Source organism: Elephas maximus, chromosome 4 (genome assembly GCF_024166365.1).
Source record: "Elephas maximus indicus isolate mEleMax1 chromosome 4, mEleMax1 primary haplotype, whole genome shotgun sequence".
In the NCBI taxonomy this organism is placed as follows: Eukaryota; Metazoa; Chordata; class Mammalia; order Proboscidea; family Elephantidae; genus Elephas; species Elephas maximus.
The window spans coordinates 60,203,824-60,221,387 of record NC_064822.1 but is presented as its reverse complement, the minus strand read 5'-3'; the positions used below and the strand labels follow the sequence as shown (position 1 = coordinate 60,221,387).

At 37.6% G+C, this 17,564-nt stretch overlaps 1 protein-coding gene across 10 annotated transcripts in view; it reads left to right on the top strand.

Moving 5' to 3' along the window:
• The window catches only part of PARP11 (poly(ADP-ribose) polymerase family member 11), a 59,283-nt gene that overhangs the window by 23,783 nt on the left and 17,936 nt on the right, over positions 1-17,564 (top strand). For 4 of the 10 annotated variants that reach the window (XM_049882236.1, XM_049882231.1, XM_049882234.1 and 1 more), the window contains exons 2-5: positions 3,354-3,468; positions 5,018-5,146; positions 6,478-6,598; positions 12,147-12,222. In XM_049882236.1, coding sequence (XP_049738193.1) covers positions 5,021-5,146; positions 6,478-6,598; positions 12,147-12,222 — 323 coding nt within the window. In that variant the 5' untranslated portion in view covers positions 3,354-3,468; positions 5,018-5,020. Of the gene's footprint in view, positions 1-3,353; positions 3,469-5,017; positions 5,147-6,477; positions 6,599-12,146; positions 12,223-17,564 lie in introns of those variants that run through there. The other 6 variants (XM_049882232.1, XM_049882233.1, XM_049882237.1 and 3 more) reach the window with 5 other exon arrangements.

Genomic DNA, 17,564 nt, shown 5'->3' with positions numbered 1-17,564 from the left:
TATTAACATGTAATTAAATACATATTGTTTTTTGTAATTGTTTTTTAAATCAGTCAAGAAATGAAAGAAGAAATATACAATTATACTGTCTTTTAAATTACCTGCATGATTAGCTTTACTGGTGCTCTTGTGTGTGTGTGTGTGCGTGCGTGCATTGCTGTCTAGTGCCCCATGCTTTCAGCCTGAAGAATTTCCTTTAGTGTTTCTTATAAGGCAGGTCTGCTGGCAGTGAATTTTCTTAGTTTTTATATGGGAATATTTTTTATTTTACCTTCATGTTTTGAAAGATGGTTTTGCTGGATATAGTTTCTTGGTTGACAGGTTTTTACTTTTAGCACTTTGAATATGTCACCACACTGCCTCTGGCCTATATTGTTTCCGATGAGAAGTCAACTGTTAATCTTCTTAGGGTTCCCTTCTATGTGGTAACTTGTTTTTCTCTTGCCGATTTTATGTTTATCTTTTACTTTCAGCATTTTGACTATGATGTACCTGCATTTGGATCTCTGTGTTTGTCCTTATTAGAGTTTGTTGAGCTTCTTCAATGTGTAGATAAATATTTTTCATTTGGGAAGTTTTTAGCCATTATTTATTCTAAAATTTTTTCTGTCCTTTTCTCTCCTTCTAGTACTTCCATTATGTGTATCTTGGTGCATTTAATGATAACTCACATTTCTCAGGTTCTGTTCATTTTTCTTGATTTTTTTCTCTTCCTTCTTCAAACTGTAAAGTATATATTGATGTATCATCAAATTCCCTAATTCTTTCTTTTATCAACTCAAATCTACTGCTGACCCTCTCTAGTGGGTTTTTCATTTTGGTTATTGAACTTTTCAACTCCAGAATTTCCATTTGGTTCTTTGTAATAATTTCTAACTCTTCATTGATATTCTCTATTCAATGAGACATTGTCATCTTATGTTCCTTTAAGCATGGTTTCATTTAGTTCTCTAAATGTATTTATAATAAGAAAAAAACCAAACGAGTTGCCATTGAGTCTATTCTGATTCACAGCAACCTCGTGTCGCAGAGTAGAGCTGCACTCCGTAGGGTTTTCATTGCTGTGACCCTTTAGAAGCAGATTTCCAGGCTTTTCTTCTGAAACTCCTCTGAGTGGGTTTGAACCACCAGGTTTTCGGCTAGTAGCCCAGTAATTAACTCTTGTACTGCCCAGGTACCCCTCAAGGCCGGAGGGGATGAGAAATGGCAACTCTCTGTTGCTCCCGGAATGCAGCTGTAGCCCCAGACTGGTTGCTGGAGGGAGAGGAATCCTCTGTCTCTTTGGCTGCACATGCCAGTGGCGCAGCTTCCCTAACACGGATCTGGTGGAGGGAGGTGACGGGGCAGGCCGTGGTGCAGGTGCCACAGGGCCCCTGTCCTTACTGAGATTTAGTAGATCGTCTTGAGATATTTTTCCACTTGCTGCATGCCCTTAGGACAATTTCCAGAGACTTTAAACTTTTTTTTTTTTTTAATTTCATCCATTAAGATGTTATTTTCCTGGGGAGAGGGACCACTGAGTCCCTTACTCTGTCTGCCTGTTTTAAAGCTTTTAATATCAGATTTTGAATTTTCTTCTTTTAGAACCAAGGGAGTTTTCGTTATCACATGTGATTTCCTCAAGGCACTAACAAAATTAATTATACTGTGTTTATTCTAATAAACATCAAAAAGCTTTTAAGCAGTCTAGAAGGCAGCATTATTTTCTTTATATAGACCAGGATATTTTGACTTTTAAACTCATTTTCCCCGTAGACTTTGATAGACTGACTGCCCCTAGGCTCTATAAATGAAAATTCCCTTTGGAGTAGATAGCATCACAGACAGGCTCCACCAGCATACCCATAGCACTTCAAAATTTATAAAATGCTTTGCCACATTGTACTAGCTTTTCTTCTTGCAGCCTGATGAGCAGGAAGTGTCATTATCTGCCAATTAAAAACAGGAAAATCAAGGCGTGCATGGTAGCTGAACTAATTCATTCAGCTAACATTTATTAAGTGCCTACACAATGACTGATAACTTGCATACCTTCTTTTTATTGTCTGTAAATGTGTTCTAATCTAGAGCCGTTATTGCTATGGTTACAGTATTTTAAATTTAAACTTGACTTTCTGCTTGAGCCTAATTATACAGAATACCCATTCGTTTGAAGAGAAACTTGTTGTAGAAAATCTTAAGTTTTAGTCTTGTGAAATGAATCTTTTGAAAGAAAGCCAGAGCATCTGTGAAGCTAAGCAATTAAATTAAGCTTTGGCAACAGAGACGAGAAGGAATAACTGTCCATATATGAAAATGAGGCAGTGAGGCTTGACAGCTTAGGGAAGAAGTCATGCCCAGGAGGCCTTGGGTGTTCCTTTAATCTTTGTACTGGTAACTCTGTGGTTCTAGACAAAATAATTTTATTATTCTCTGCTCCTTTTTTTTCCCCCTGACTCTGTTTGGAGAATAATAACTTATCCTGTACATCAGGTTGTGGAGAAAAAAGTTCGTAAATTGACAAGGAATTTCATAAAAATTTGAAGTGCTTTAGGAATGCTTAGTACATTGGTACGTGCCTGTAGTGCCGTCCTTCTTAAAATAGAGTAAGTATGGCCCTGTCTTAGCTTCCCCCCAAAACTATTTATCACAGGAAGTTATTAAAGGACTTTGGTAAAATACTTTTACTTATAACATGGGCCTAAAGCATGATCTTAGGGACAGTGTGACTTACCAAAACCCACATATTACAGGTAGAAGAGAAGTGGTGATATTACAGGTACACTGTATAAAAGATACTTTTCTGTTTCTCATTACCTTTTCTAATAGAGAAAATGTGTAGAACTTATAGGGTTTTTACTGGGTTTTATAAGGCCCTGGTGGCGCAGTGGTTAAGCATTTGGCTGCTAACCAAAAGGCTGACCGTTCGAATCCACCAGCCACTCCTTGGAAACCCTATGTATAGGGCAGTTCTACTCTGTCCTATAAGGTCGCTATGAGAAGGAATCAACTTGAAGACAATGGGTTTCTTTCTTTCTTTTTTAAATCCAAATATTTAACTATTCATTTCAAACTCATCCTTCCAGACTTTTTGTGTTATTTTCAGAATAAAAATTAATTATAGGTCACTAAATTATTAAATTGCTTGCTCTCTCACTCTCCGGTGCTCTCTCTCTCCACAAACAGTAAAATTTCCAAAAGATATGAATAATAATAGAAGGAGGAAGCAGGAATTATGAATAGTTAAACAGGACAATTGATCCTAAATTTTAAGTCATTGCCTTTATTTTTCTGGTTAAAATGTATATAAGGTAAATATTGGGTCCTAAACCTGAAGCTCTTGATTCTAGAATGTTCTGTTTTTCATTTCTCAGCAGCCAGTCAACTTTAAAACATGAAAGAAAAATCCAGAAAATTATCATAACGCATTCCTTGGAGAGAGTTTCCAAACATGAATAAAAAATAACAAGCCCCCTTCATTGAGTTCAGGTACCGTACTTGATACTTTAATGCATTCTCTCATTCATTTCTAATACAAACCCAGTGAGGAAGGACTCTTTAATCTCCATTTTATGAAGAGGAAACTGTGACCTAGATAAGTTAATGGGGCCTTATCCCAGGTGACAAAAACAGGATGTACATTTAAATAATGAAATTAAAAACAACTATTTTAATAATTACCCCAGTAGTGCATATTCTTTGTAAAAATGTAGAAACTCAGATTTGTAACAAATCATCATATGTGTGTATATGATCACACATACTCACAAACACACACACATATCTAAAAGTCTGGAAGATACATAGTAGTAAATTAATACTATTGGTTAACCTTGGAGAAGGAGGGTGAGAAGGTACCAGGAGTGGAAGTGAAGGTCAGAAAATTCTTTAGCTTTATCTTGAATGGTCTGATTTTTTACAGGGAGAATGTTTTCATGTATTAGTTGTGAAAATTTAAATTACTAATTAAAAAAACCTTATAAAGAATGAGGACAGAAAGCCACATTTCAGATAAAGTTAATCTCCTTTGACCAGCCATTTGCTCCTTTCCTAGTGACCTCCTCTCCATCACAATGTCCACCCAAAAATATTTAAAACTTTTCAAAGATAATGTGTACATAAGTTACTCAGTATAGTTAAAATTATGAAATTATTGATAATGAAGTATAAGCTAGTATATCATGGTGGTTAAGAGCACAGATCCTGGAGCCAGACTGCCTGTTTTTGAATCCTGACGTCCCTATTATATGACCTCTCTGTGCCTCAGTTTCCTCATTTATAAACTTGGGGTAATAATAGTACCTACCTTATAGGGTTGTTATAAGGCCTAAATGAGTTATTTTTCTATATAGTACTTAGAACAGCACTTGGAGCTTAGTAAGATCTATGTAAGGGTTAATTATTATTATTGTCCCAGTACCCAGAAATAACTATGATAAATTGTTGTATATTCATCCAGACTTCTTTCTAGGTATATATAATTACACTTTATACACATACATACATATATATATACATATGTATATTTTCTCATGGGTATAGATGTATTTTTTATTAAAATTGCTTCATACTGTATTTTTTTGTTGTCTCAGCACCATGTGTTATAAACCTCTTCCCATGCCATTGAATGAAATAATGAATGTTAAAACAAGAATCAGATGTATTTGTTCTTAACTAGTGATAGCATGAATCCTTTTGACCAAATACATGAACACATACTAAGAAATTTCTTGGCACGATCCCAAGAATTTCAAGTTCTTGTAGATGCTGATATAGATTACCTAAATGGTTGTGTGGACATTGATACATCCTACCTAAGAGTATTGTCATTTGTCTGTTGTGTTTTAAAAAATCATGTTCAATATTTTAAAATGTTTATCTGCAGAGCCAATATGCAAGATAGAATAGAGTTTTTAAAATGTCATTGTGGGAAAGACACTTAGAATATAGCTCTTTGTAAAGAAGAAAAATGATCTGTAAAGAGCACATTGGTTATTAATAGAAATATTTGTTCCTGTGCCTCTTTCTGGCATTTCAGGAGATGTTTCATAAAGCAGAAGAATTCTTCTCCAAAGCGACAGATAGCGAGATGGATGAGATGGACACGTCAGATACCCAGTGGGGCTGGTTTTACTTGGCGGAATGTGGCAAGTGGCACATGTTCCAGGTATCTCCTCTCCTTGATTTCGCAGAAGGGGTGTTGAGTCACTTAGCATCATCTTGCTGATATATGAAATGAATATGGATGTACAGTCTGAAAAAAATCAAACCTTAAGGAAATCAGATAGCTTCAGTAAAAGAAAAGTTAGAAATTCTAGTCCTTTTCCTTTTCTTTTCCCCAGGTTTTCACAATAATATGTTTAGAAGAAACAGTATGTGTTTACTGTGTGTACAGAGGGCGAATGTGACTGAGAGTTGCATGGTATCAGTACATCTGAGCAACTCCAAGTTTGATTTGATGGACAAAGAGAAAGGGAAGAAAACAAGCCCATATGTAAACACCTTCTGTACGCCAGGTATTATGTTAGGTGCTGTACATATATTTTCACCTTTATCCTCACAGCAATTCTGAGGCAGATATTAACACCCCATCTTACAGTCAAGGAAAGTGAAACTCAGAAAAGCTAATGTAATTTTCCAGGGCCACACAGCTAGTTCATGGGTAAGCTGAAATTTGAAGCCAGACTCTAAGACTTGTGCTCTTTTTTACCTTATAAGGCTGCTTAAAGAAGAGTTAATTTGCTCCACTTAGGAAGGTGACTATAAAAAGTTGTAATAATTTGGAAAAAGTGACTAAAACCAGTTATTGAAGTTTCTTTGCTGAAGACAGGGTTTCAAACCGATTTCTTCCCAGTTCAGTCATGGCTGACGAAGTGAAACCCAAATGGACCCAAATTTTTAAAATGTGGGTGAACCAGAACAATAACCAGAATGGGAAAAATTATGGGTCGAAGGGCTGCTAGAAACTTAGTCTCCATCTTAGAAAACAAGGGCAGTGTGTGTGTTGCATAGCAACCAAATCTCTCAACTGGCAGAATCGGAAACAGCAGTGCCCCGCTCAGAGGTGGTGGCCAACTGTACTGCTTTGAATGTGTGTTGCATTCCACAGCCCTGGCAATAACGCAGTCTCTCACATCAGGCTCCTGAAGGGGCGCACTATGCTCCTTTTGAGCCTCCCATTCCAGGGCTAAGACCCGTACTTTTTCTGGTTCCCGTTATTGTTCTGCTTCATTCAAATTTAAAAAATTCGAGTCTGTTCCGATTTAGATTCGTCGTCCGTGACTGAACCAGTTCGAACTGTTTTGAAGCCCTGGCTGAAAATCAAACCATCTTTAATATGCTGGCTTAGCTGCGATTCTCCCTGTGTGTTGGGAATTAGAACAGATCAGTAAGTTTCTCTGGTCCCTCCATTCTGTTTCTGTGACCATAGTACCACTTCTGTGGCCAAGCCATTAATGTGAACAGCTGGTAAATGAAACTTTCTGGTTTGTCTTAAAGCCGGATACCAACATTCAGTGTTCAGTTAGCAGTGAAGATATCGAAAAAAGCTTCAAAACAAACCCTTGTGGCTCCATTTCTTTTACTACTTCCAAATTCAGCTACAAGATAGACTTTGCAGGTATGTTTTTTTCCCTAATAGTTGTGTGTTTTTAGTATATTGATATGGTAAAATCTATAGCTCTGAGGATCAGGATTAGTTGATATATTTGCAAATAGTGAAGTAAATCCTTTTAGTAATGTACAAAATACCTCTCTACAAATTCAAGATTTAAAATCTCCTTGAACAACATTGCCTTTTATAAAGGCGTGTTTATGTGCTTTAGATATTAATGTATGTGAAGATTCTCATATATTTTGAGTTTATGTAATTTTTCTCTTCTAAGGAATACAAAGCACTTTATAGCTCTTATTTTATTCATCATTCTGTAGGACTTTGGAAATAAGTATGAGCCTTTTTATTTTAAGGATCAAACTGAGAGGCTAACTGACAGTCAAAGTTGTATAGGTAGCTGGTGATAGTTTCAAGACCAAAGTTCAGCTGAATGACCCTTTCCCTGGTACCCTTGCCAGAAAATGATTTCTTTAAATGAGTATTGCCTTTTTCCATTTTCTGATTTCTTTAACTCTTTCACGTATTAGCCAGGTAATCAGCCCTACTTTGAATTTCACGTGATAAAAATATTGGCATGTTTTTAGGAATCCCATGAAAAATCTGTTGGATTTAACCCTTTTGGTTTCAAGCTGCTAGCTTTAGCTATTGTTGCTTAGAGGCAAACAAGGCATGGATGGGAGGTTTTCTCAATAAGAGTGCATTTTGGTTGCTACACAGCTCAGTGTTTTAGTTATTCTTTCCTAGCTTCTGTGAGAAGCACCTTTATGGCTGAGTTTTTTGTGTGTTGTGGTTGGGTAGGGGGTGAAACCCTAGGAAATTCCTTTGGATGAGCCAAGGCCCAGAAATGGGGAAGGTGATTTGTCCAGTCAGAGGTTGATGCAAGCAAATATCTAATGGTTACTGTCCCTCCGAAGTTGTTTCTCTTACTGTTTTTATTCACAAGAGTTAAAATTATCAGATTCTTACGCCTGACTAACCGTAACTTTTTTTTTTTTTTTATGACATTAGGCAAATAAGGTGCCTGTAGGGGCGCTGACATTTGTCTTTCTGCTGCAGTCTGAGCAGAAGGTGTCTGGTAGACATTTTTAGTCTTGTGTACAAATGCTATTTTTGGAGCAGTACTGAGGCAGAATGATATACACAGACATCAGGTTTCATTTAGAGGATGAAATTTGTCAAAGCATTTGGTAGATAATTCAGCAAGCCAAACATTTCTGAAGAAACATTTTCTAATAAATTGCGTTTTTGGAAGATTTCTCTCAGACAGTGTGGTTAAATAGAAAATAGCTTTATCATAGAAGAGGAGTTGTATATAATAACTCAAGTTCCCCAGCCCTCTATATAATGATACTGTTTTAAGGATGTAGGTATTAGCATTTTACATGTACTGTAGGGTCACTATGAGTTGAAATTGACTAGATGACAATGATTTTATTTTTTTATTTGCAAAGTTATCAGCCCCAACAGTTCAGCCACTAGTCAACTTGAGTTCTCTATAAAAATGGTGAAAGTAAACTCAAAATGAGGTGGCATAAGAAGAAGGCACCACAGGTTTTGCTGCACATGCTGAGATGATCTTGCTTTTTCTCTGCACTGTGGAATGCCAGTGTGTGCAGAGCCTGGGAGAATACAGAAGGGCCAGAACGTGCTTTGTACCTCTATAACTAGTATTTGCCTGGGCAGTGAAAGTCTTTATTTTGGAATCCAATGATTTCAGTTGGAGAAGGTAGACTGTCTATTAAGACTTACTACTTACCTTTTTGGAAATGAAGAGATTTATCTGGTAAATATTCCCTTGGATGAATCATAGATAAAAGAACAAAATACAGGCATACCTCTGAGATATTGCGGGTTCAGTTCGAGACCACTGCAATAAAGCAAATATCAATAAAATGAGTCAAACAAATTTTTTGGTTTCCCAGTGCATATAAAAGTTATGTTTACATATACTATAGTCTGTTATGTGTACGATAGCATTATATCTGCAAAAACAGTGTACATACCTTAATTAAAAATACTTCATTGCTAAAAAATGCTAACCACCATCTGAGCCTTCAGTGAGTCGTAATCTTTTTGCTGGTGGAGGGTCTTGCCTCGATGTCGATGGCTGCTGGCTGATCAGGGTGGTGGTTGCTGAAGGTTGGGTGGCTGTGGCAATTTTTTTAAATAAGAAAACGATGAAGATTGCTGCATCAATTGACCTTTCTTTTCACGAAAGATATCTCTGTAGCATGGAATGATATTTGATAGCATTTTACCCACAGTAGAACTTCTTTCAAAACTGGAGTCGATCCTCTCAAACCCTGCCTCTGCTTTATCAACTAAGCTTATGTAATATTCTAAATCCTTGTTGTTATTTCAACAACATTCACAGCATCTTCACTAGGAGTAGATTTAATCTCAAGAAACAACTTTCTCTGCTAATCCATAACAAGCAACTCCTCATCCATTAAAGTTTTTTCATGAGTTTACAGCAATTCAGCCACATCTTCAGGCTCCACTTCTGCAGTTACTTCCTCCACTGAAGTCTTGAACCCCTCAAAGTCATCCACAAGGGTTGGAATCAACTTCTTCGAAACTCCTGTTAACGCTGATATTTTGATCTACTCCCATGAATCACAGATGTTCTTAATTGCACCTAGAATGCTGAATTCTTTCCAGAAAGTTTTCAATTTACCTGCCCAAATCTGTCAGAGGAATCCCTGTATATGGCAGCTATGTTGTTGTTGTTGTTAGGTGCTGTCCAGTTGATTCCAACTCATAGTGACGCTGTGTACAACAGAATGAAACACTGCCCAGTCCTGCACCATTCTTAGAATCGTTGTTGTGCTTGAACTCATTTTTGCAGCCATTGTGTCAGTCCATCTCATTGAGGGTCTTCCTCTTTTTCACCGACCCTCAGCTTTACCGAGCATGATGTCCTTCTCCAGGGACTGGTTCCTGCTGATAACATGTCCAAAGTATGTGAGACTAAGTGTCACCATCCTTGCTTCTAAGGACCATTGTGTCTGTACTTATCCCAAGACAGATCTGTTTGTTCTTCAGGCAGTTCACGGTATATTCAGTACTCTTTGCCAACACCGTAATTCAAAGACATCAATTTTTCTTCCATCTTCCTTATTCAATGTCCAGTTTTCACATGCATAGGAGGCAATTGAAAACACCGTGGCTTGGGTCAGGTGCACTTTAGTTCTTAAAGTGACATCTTTGCTTTTGAACACTTTGAAGAGGTCTTTTGCAGCAGATTTGCCCAATGCAGTGCATCATCTGATTCCTTGATTGCTGCTTACGTGGGTGTTGATTGTGGGTCCAAGTAAAATCAAATCCTTGATAACTTCAATATTTTCTCTGTTTATCATGATGTTGCTAGTTAGTCCATTTATGAGGATTTTTGTTTTCTTTATTTTGGGGTGTAACCTTTGCAAAATGTATTTCTTAAATAATAAGACTAGAAAGTTGAAATTACTCCCCGATCCATAAGCTGCAGAATGAATGTTGTGTTGGCAGACACGAAAACAACATTGATTTCCTCATACATCTCCATCAGAGCTCTTGGGTGACCAGATGCGCTGTCAATGAGTAGTAACAGTTTGAAAGAAATCTTTGTTTCTGAACAGTAGGCCTCAACAGTGGGCTGAAGATATTAAATAAACCATGTTGTAAGCAAATGGGTTATCATCCAGGCTTTGTTGTTCCATTTATAGAGCACAGACAGAGTAGATGTAGCGTAATTCTTAAAGGCCCTAGGATTTTTGGAATGGAAGATGAGCACTGGCTTCAACTTCAAGTCACCAGCTGCGTGAGCCCCTAACGAGAGAGTCAGCCTGTCCTTGAAGCCTTGAGGCCAGGCACTGACTTCTCCCTGGCGGTGAAGTCCTAGACGGTGAAGTCCTCCCCTTTCAGTATAAGGCTGTGTCATCTGCACTGAGAATCTGTGTTGTGGGGCAGTCCCTTCACCAGTTATCTCAGCTCGACCCTCTGGATGGCGTGCTGCCGCTTCTGTGTCAGCACCTGCTGCTTCACCGTGCACTTTGCTGTGACAGAGACGGCTTCTTTCCTTAAACCTCGTGAACCAGCCTCTGCTAACTTCAGACGTTTCTTCTGCAGCTTCCTCGCCTCTCTCAGCCTTCATAGAATTGAAGAGAGCTAGTGCCTTCCTCTGGATTAGGCTTTGGCTTAAGGGAATGTTGTGGCTGCTTTGATCTTCTATCCAGACCACTAAAACGTTCTCCCTATCAGCAATAAGGCTGTTTCTCTTTTTCATTATTCACGTGTTCCCTGGAGAAGCACTCTTAGTTTCCTTCAAGAACTTTGCCTTTGTGTTAGCAGCTTGGCTGTTTTGGCACAGGAGGCCTAGCTTTGGGCCTACCTCAGATTTTGACATGCCTTCCTCACTAGGCTTAATCATTTCTAGCTTTTGATTTTAAGCGAAAGGCATGTGACTCTTCCTTTCACTTGAACACTTAGAGGCCATTGTAGGGTTATTAATTGGCCTAATTTCAATATTATCATGTCTCAGGGAATAGGGAGGCCTGAGGAGTGGGAGAGAGACGGGGAATGGCTGGTCAGTGGAGCAGTCAGAACACACACATTATTAAGTTCACCATCTTATGTGGATGAGGTTCATGGTGCCCCAAAACAATTACAATAGTAACATCAAAGATCACTGATCACAGAGCACCATAACAGAATAATAATGAAAAATTTGAAATATTGTGAGAATTACCAAAATGTGACACAGAGACCCAAAGTGAGCACATGCTGTTGGAAAAATGGCGCTGATAGACTTGTTGGATGCAGGGTTGCCACAAACCTTCAATTTGTAAAAAAAATGCAGTGTCTTTGAAGCACAGTAAAGCAGAGTGCAATAAATTGAGGTATGCCTGTAATACCTTTAGTTAGTTAACTAGTTAATTTTTTATCACTAGAGTCTTTTATATACATATTTATTGGGCCTAACTAGGTTTTCTGTATTTTTTGTTTAGATATACAATTTTTTTTATACAATTTAGAAAATTTACAATTTAAAGATGTACAATTTCAAGAAAAGGCAAGATATGTACCCATTTTTTAAATTCTATGAGTTTTCTAATTTTTGTCATGAGAATGTGTCTTTTTTTATTACTTCCAAAATTTGTGAAGAGATCACAGTACATCTTTCCACTTAATAAACCAGCCAAAAGATTTAATACTGTGACTTTTTTCTCTTTGTGCTACTCCTAATTTTCCTAAGATTAGAATTTGTATTATTTTAGCATCAGTTTAACCTCTTAATTGTGATACAGAGGTGAATATACCCTACATACTGAGCAGTGACATTAGTATCTTTATGTGTGAGCTTAGATCAAGCAGTGAAGCTGTGCTCCGTTGAAAAGCACATTTATGACATGAGAAATAGATACATGGCAAACTCTCCTTAATATACTGTGCTTGTCAGCTACTCCCAAAGCACCGTGACTCCTGATTATCATGTGGTGTGGCTACAAATCTTCATGACGATTTATAGCACAATATGTTTCTATGACTCATCTAATATCTCTGTCTTTGTGTACAGAAATGAAGCAAATGAATCTTACCACTGGAAAACAGCGCTTAGTAAAAAGAGCCCCCTTTTCTATCAGTGCTTTCAGGTATTGTAAAGAGAACAGAGGTAGAAAGGGTGGGAATTGGAGGGTATATGGTTTTCTTTTCCTCTCCCTTCTCTTATTATTTGATAGAAAAGGAAATAAACTGAAAGTCTTTGATAGGTTATTTAATAATCTTAATATCGATCTTTTAAATATTGAATCTCTCATTTGTTGATGAAATAGCACTGTTGTTATTTTCTGTCAGTGTTTTTCTTCCTTTTTTTTTTTTTTTGCACTGCCCTTGTATATTTATATTTTTCAATTGTTTAGAACACTTTGTATGTTTATTACAAATTGCCTTATGGTCCATGCTATAAATCTTTTAAAAAAGTACTGAGACAAGTCTGAATTATTGAAGAACCGTCTAGTTATTTGGGCCATAAATCCAAAGCAGCTTCCTACTTTGTCCCCACCTCCATTAATCCCCATTGGGCAACTCCTAGAAGTAATTTCAAACCTAAAGTGACTGAAGACCTAAGGAAGATGGCAGCTGAATATGACAATAGCACAGCTCCCTGTTTCCTGGATCTGCATTGCATGTTTTCTTTTTTGCTGTCTGGCTATGAAAAAGAAAGTTGAAAAGGGAGAAAGTATACAAAGGGAGTTAATAAATGCCAGGAGAAAATAAGTGTTTGTTTTTCCTGTGAATGGAATCGAAGGGAAAATTTTTAGACCATGTCTCCTATTAACTGGGATGATTCCTCAAGCAGGGATTGAAATTTCTTTTGCTCACATAATTTAAGATGAAACAAACAAATGCTAACATATGAATTTTTGGGAATACCCATTTGCTACTTCCAAGGAAATAGTATGAAAGAATTAAAGAAAAATTTTAAGTTTTTTACAGTTTCTTAAGACTTTTGGCTTATATTTTATTATCATGATTTAAATGTTATTCAAGTACTTATATTATGAATGCTCTAGCATTTCTGTGAGATATAGGGGAATATTATTTCCTTACCAGCTACATAATATCCTTATTCTTTACTACACAGAATATAATAAAGGGATTACCTGGCTTCAAAGAATATGTAATCTGGGAGAAAAAAAATGTGACATCTGAATGGAAGATGTTATTGTAATTGTATGTTATTATATCTGGTATACATTGCCCCCACACATCTGTCAGTTTGTGGTTTGCGTGTTGCTGTGATGCTGGAAGCTATGCCACCGGCATTTCATATACCAGCAGGGCCAGCCATCATGGACAGGTTTCATGGAGCTTCCAGACTAAGATAGATAAGGAAGAAGAACCTGGCGGTCTACTTCTGAAAAAATTGGCAAGTGAAACCCTATGAATAGCAGCGAAACATTGCTTGGTATAGTGCTGGAAGATGAGCTCCTCAGGTTAGAAGGCACTCAAAATACGTCTGGGGAAGAGCTCCCTCCTCAAAGTAGAGTCGATCTTAATGATGTGGATGGAGTCAATCTTTCTGGACCTTCACTCGCTGACGTGGCACCACTCAAAATGAGAAGATACAGCTGTAAGCATCCATTAATAATCGGACTGTGGAACATACAAAGTATGAATCTATAAAAATTGTAAGTCGTCAAAAATTAAATGGAACACATAAAGATAGATATCCTAGGCGTTAGTAAGCTAAAATGGACTGGTATTGGCAATTTTGAATCAGACAATCATGTAGTCTGCTGTGCCAGAAATGACAAATTGAAGAAGAACAGCATTGCATTCATTGTCAAAAAGAACATTTCAAGATCTGTCCTGAAATAACATACTGTTAGTGATAGGATAATACCCATACATTTGCAAGAAAGACCAGTTAATACATCTATTATTCAAATTTACACACCAACCACTAATGCCAAAGGTGAGGAAATTGAAGATTTTTATCAACTTCTGCAGTCTGAAATTGATCAGACATGTAAACAAGATTCATTGGTAATTACTAGTGATTGGAACGTGAAAGTTAGCAACAAAGAAAAAAGGTCGGTAGCTGGAAAATATGGCCTTGGTGATAGAAACAACACGGGAGATCGCATGATAAAATTTTGCAAGACGAACAACTTCTTCATTGCAAATACCTTTTTTAGCAACATAAACGGTGACTATACACACAGAAATTGCCATATGGAATACACAGGAACCAAATCGAATACATCTGTGGAAAGAGATGCTGGAGAAGCTCAACGTCATCAGTCAGCACGAGGCTAGGGCTGACGGCAGAATAGGCCAGCAGTTGTTCATATGCAAGTTCAGGTTGAAGCTGAAGAAAATTAGAGCAAGGCCACGAGAGCCAAAATACGACCTTTAGTATATCCCACCTGAATTTAGAGTTCATCTCAAGAATAGATTTGACAGATTGAACACTAATGAACGAAGACCAGACGAGTTGTGGAAGGCCATCATACATGAACACAACAAAAAGTCATTAAAAAAACTGGAAAGAAAGAAAAAATCAAAATGGATGTCAGATGACACTCTGAAACTCATTCTTGAATAGAGAGTAGCGAAAATGAAGGGAAGAAATGATGAAGAGCTGAACAGAAGATTTCAAAGGGTGTCTTGAGAAGACAAAGTATTATAGCAAAATGTGCAAAGACTTGTAGTTAGAAAACCAAAAGGGAAGGACACATTCAGCATCCTCAAGCTGAAAGAAGAAAAAATTCAAGGCTTGAGTTGCAGTATTGAAGGATTCTATGGGGAAAATATTGAACAACACAAGAAACATCAAAGGAAGATGGAAGGAATACACAGAGTCACCATACCAAAAAGAATTGGTTGATCTTAAACCACTTCAGGAAGTAGCATATGATCAAGAACCAATGGTACTGAATATGTCCAAGCTGCGCTGAAGGCATTGGCAAAAAACAAAGCTCTAGGAACTGACAGAGTACCAATTAAGATGTTTCGAAAATGGATGCAGCACTGAAGGTGCTCACTTGCCTACGTCAAGAAATTTGGAAGATGGCTACCTGGCCAACTCACTGGAAGAGATCCATGTTTATGCCCATTCCAAAGAAAGGTGATCCAACTGAATGCAGAAATTATTGAACGATATCATTAATATCACGTGCAAGTAAAATTTTGCTGAAGATGATTCAAGTGGTTGCAGCAGTAGATCATCAGGGGACTGTCAGAAGCTCAAGTCAGATTCACAAGAGGATGTGGAATGAAGGGTATCCTTGCTGATGTCAGATGGATCTTGGCTTAAGGCAGAGAATGCCAGAAAGATGTTTACCTGTGTTTTATTGACTATGCAAAAGCAGTTGACTGTGTGGGCCATAACAAATTATGGTTAACATTGCAAAAAATAGAAATTCCAGAACACTTAATTGTTCTCATGCAGAACCTGTACATCAACCAAGAGACAGTTGTTTGAACAGAACAAGGGGATGCTATGTGGTTTAAAGTCAGGAAAGGTGTGCATCAGTGGTGTGTCCTTTCACCGTATTTATTCAGTGTGTATGCTGAGCAAACAATCTGAGAAGCTGGACTGTATGAAGAAGAAGGGGCATCAGGATTGGAAGAAGACTCATTAACAACTTGCAATATGCAGATGACATAACCTTGCTTGCTGAAAGTGAAGAGGACTTGAGGCACTTACTGATGAAGATTACACTTCAACATAGATAAAACAGAAATCCTCATAACTGGACCAATAAGCAACATCATGATAAATGGAGGAAATATTGAAGTTGTCAAGGATTTCATTTTACTTAGATCCACAATCAACAGCAGTCAAGAAATCAGATGATATTTTTGCCTTGAGCAAATCTGTTGCAAAAGACCTCTTTAAAGTGTTGAAAAGCAAGAATGTCACTTTCAGGACTAAGGTACATCTGACCCAAGTAATGATTTTTTCAGTGACCTCTTTTGCATGCAAACACTGGACAATGAATAAGGGAAATGGAAGAATTCATACATTTGAATTATGATATTGGCGAAGGATATTGAATATATCATGGACTGCCAGAAGAATGAACACATCTGTCTTGGAGGAAGTACAGCCTGAATGCTCTTTAGAGGCAAAGATGGTGAGACTTCATCTCATGTACTTTGGACATGTTATCAAGAGGGACCAATCCCTGGAGAAGGGTATCATACTTGGTAAAGTAGAGGGTCAGTGAAAAAGAGGAAGACCTGCAATGAGATGGGTTGACACAGTGGCTGCAGCCATGGGCTCAAGCATAGCCATGATTGTCAGGATGGTGCTATACCAGGAAGTGTTTTGTTCTGTTGTACATAGGGTTGCGAGTCCAAGCTGACATACATTGTTGGGGGGAAGAAGCACATAATTGGGTCAAGCACTTTGTTCTATCACGGACTGTACAAACCATAGAACAAGACAAGAGAGGGACAGAATTAACCAAAATGGAGGATAATAAGCAAGATAACAAAAGTGGAGGACCAGTTAGTTAGAATACAGTTGAGTGATGAAGGCCATTTATTTATTGCAGGAGTGTATTGAGCATTTGTTATATGCATGGCAAATAAGATAGACATGCTTCCTGTTGACAAGGAGTTTACTATTAGTGAAGGTTCAGGGCTACATTAACAATAACAACTTTTGCATAGCAAAGCAATACTTCAGGTACAATAAAAAAGAAAGAAAAAAAAACAAGACTGGGAAAAATGTTTTTACTCATTATCACAGTGAAAGTGCTAATCTCCCTAGTAAATAAAGTACTCCTAGGAATCTATAAGCAAAAGACCAAAAACCTGTTAGAAAAATGGGTAAAGAATTTGGACAGTTTACAGTGTCACCTATAATAAGTTAAATACAAGTTAATACCTGTCTTAGTTATCTAGTGCTGCCATAACAGAAAGACCATAGTGGATGGCTTTACCAAACAGAATTTTATTTTCTCACAGCTTAGAAGTCTAGAACTCTAAATTCAGAGCGCTGACTCTAGCGGAAGGTTTTCTCTCTCTATCAGCTCTGGAGGAGGTCCTTGTCCCTTCAGCTTTTGTTTTCTGGTTCCTTGAAGATCTCCATGTATCTTGGCATTTATCTTATCCCGTATCTGCTGCTTTTCCTTTGGGTGTTTAATCTCTTTTATATTTCAAAGGAGATTGACTCAAGACACACTATACTAATCCTGTATCATTAACATAACAAAGGCAACCCATTCCCAAATGGGATTATAAACACAAGCATAGAGGTTAGGATTTATAACCCATGTGTTTTGGGGACACAATTCAATCCATAACACTCCATCCATTGGTCCCCCCAAACTCATCTTCGTCACATGCAAAGCACATTCACCTGTCTCATTATCCCAAAAGTCTTAAATCAACTCCAAGTCCAAATTCCATCCTGGGGCAAAATTCCTCTTCATTAGTAAACTCATGAAATCTAGAATTCAGATTATCTACTTTCGAA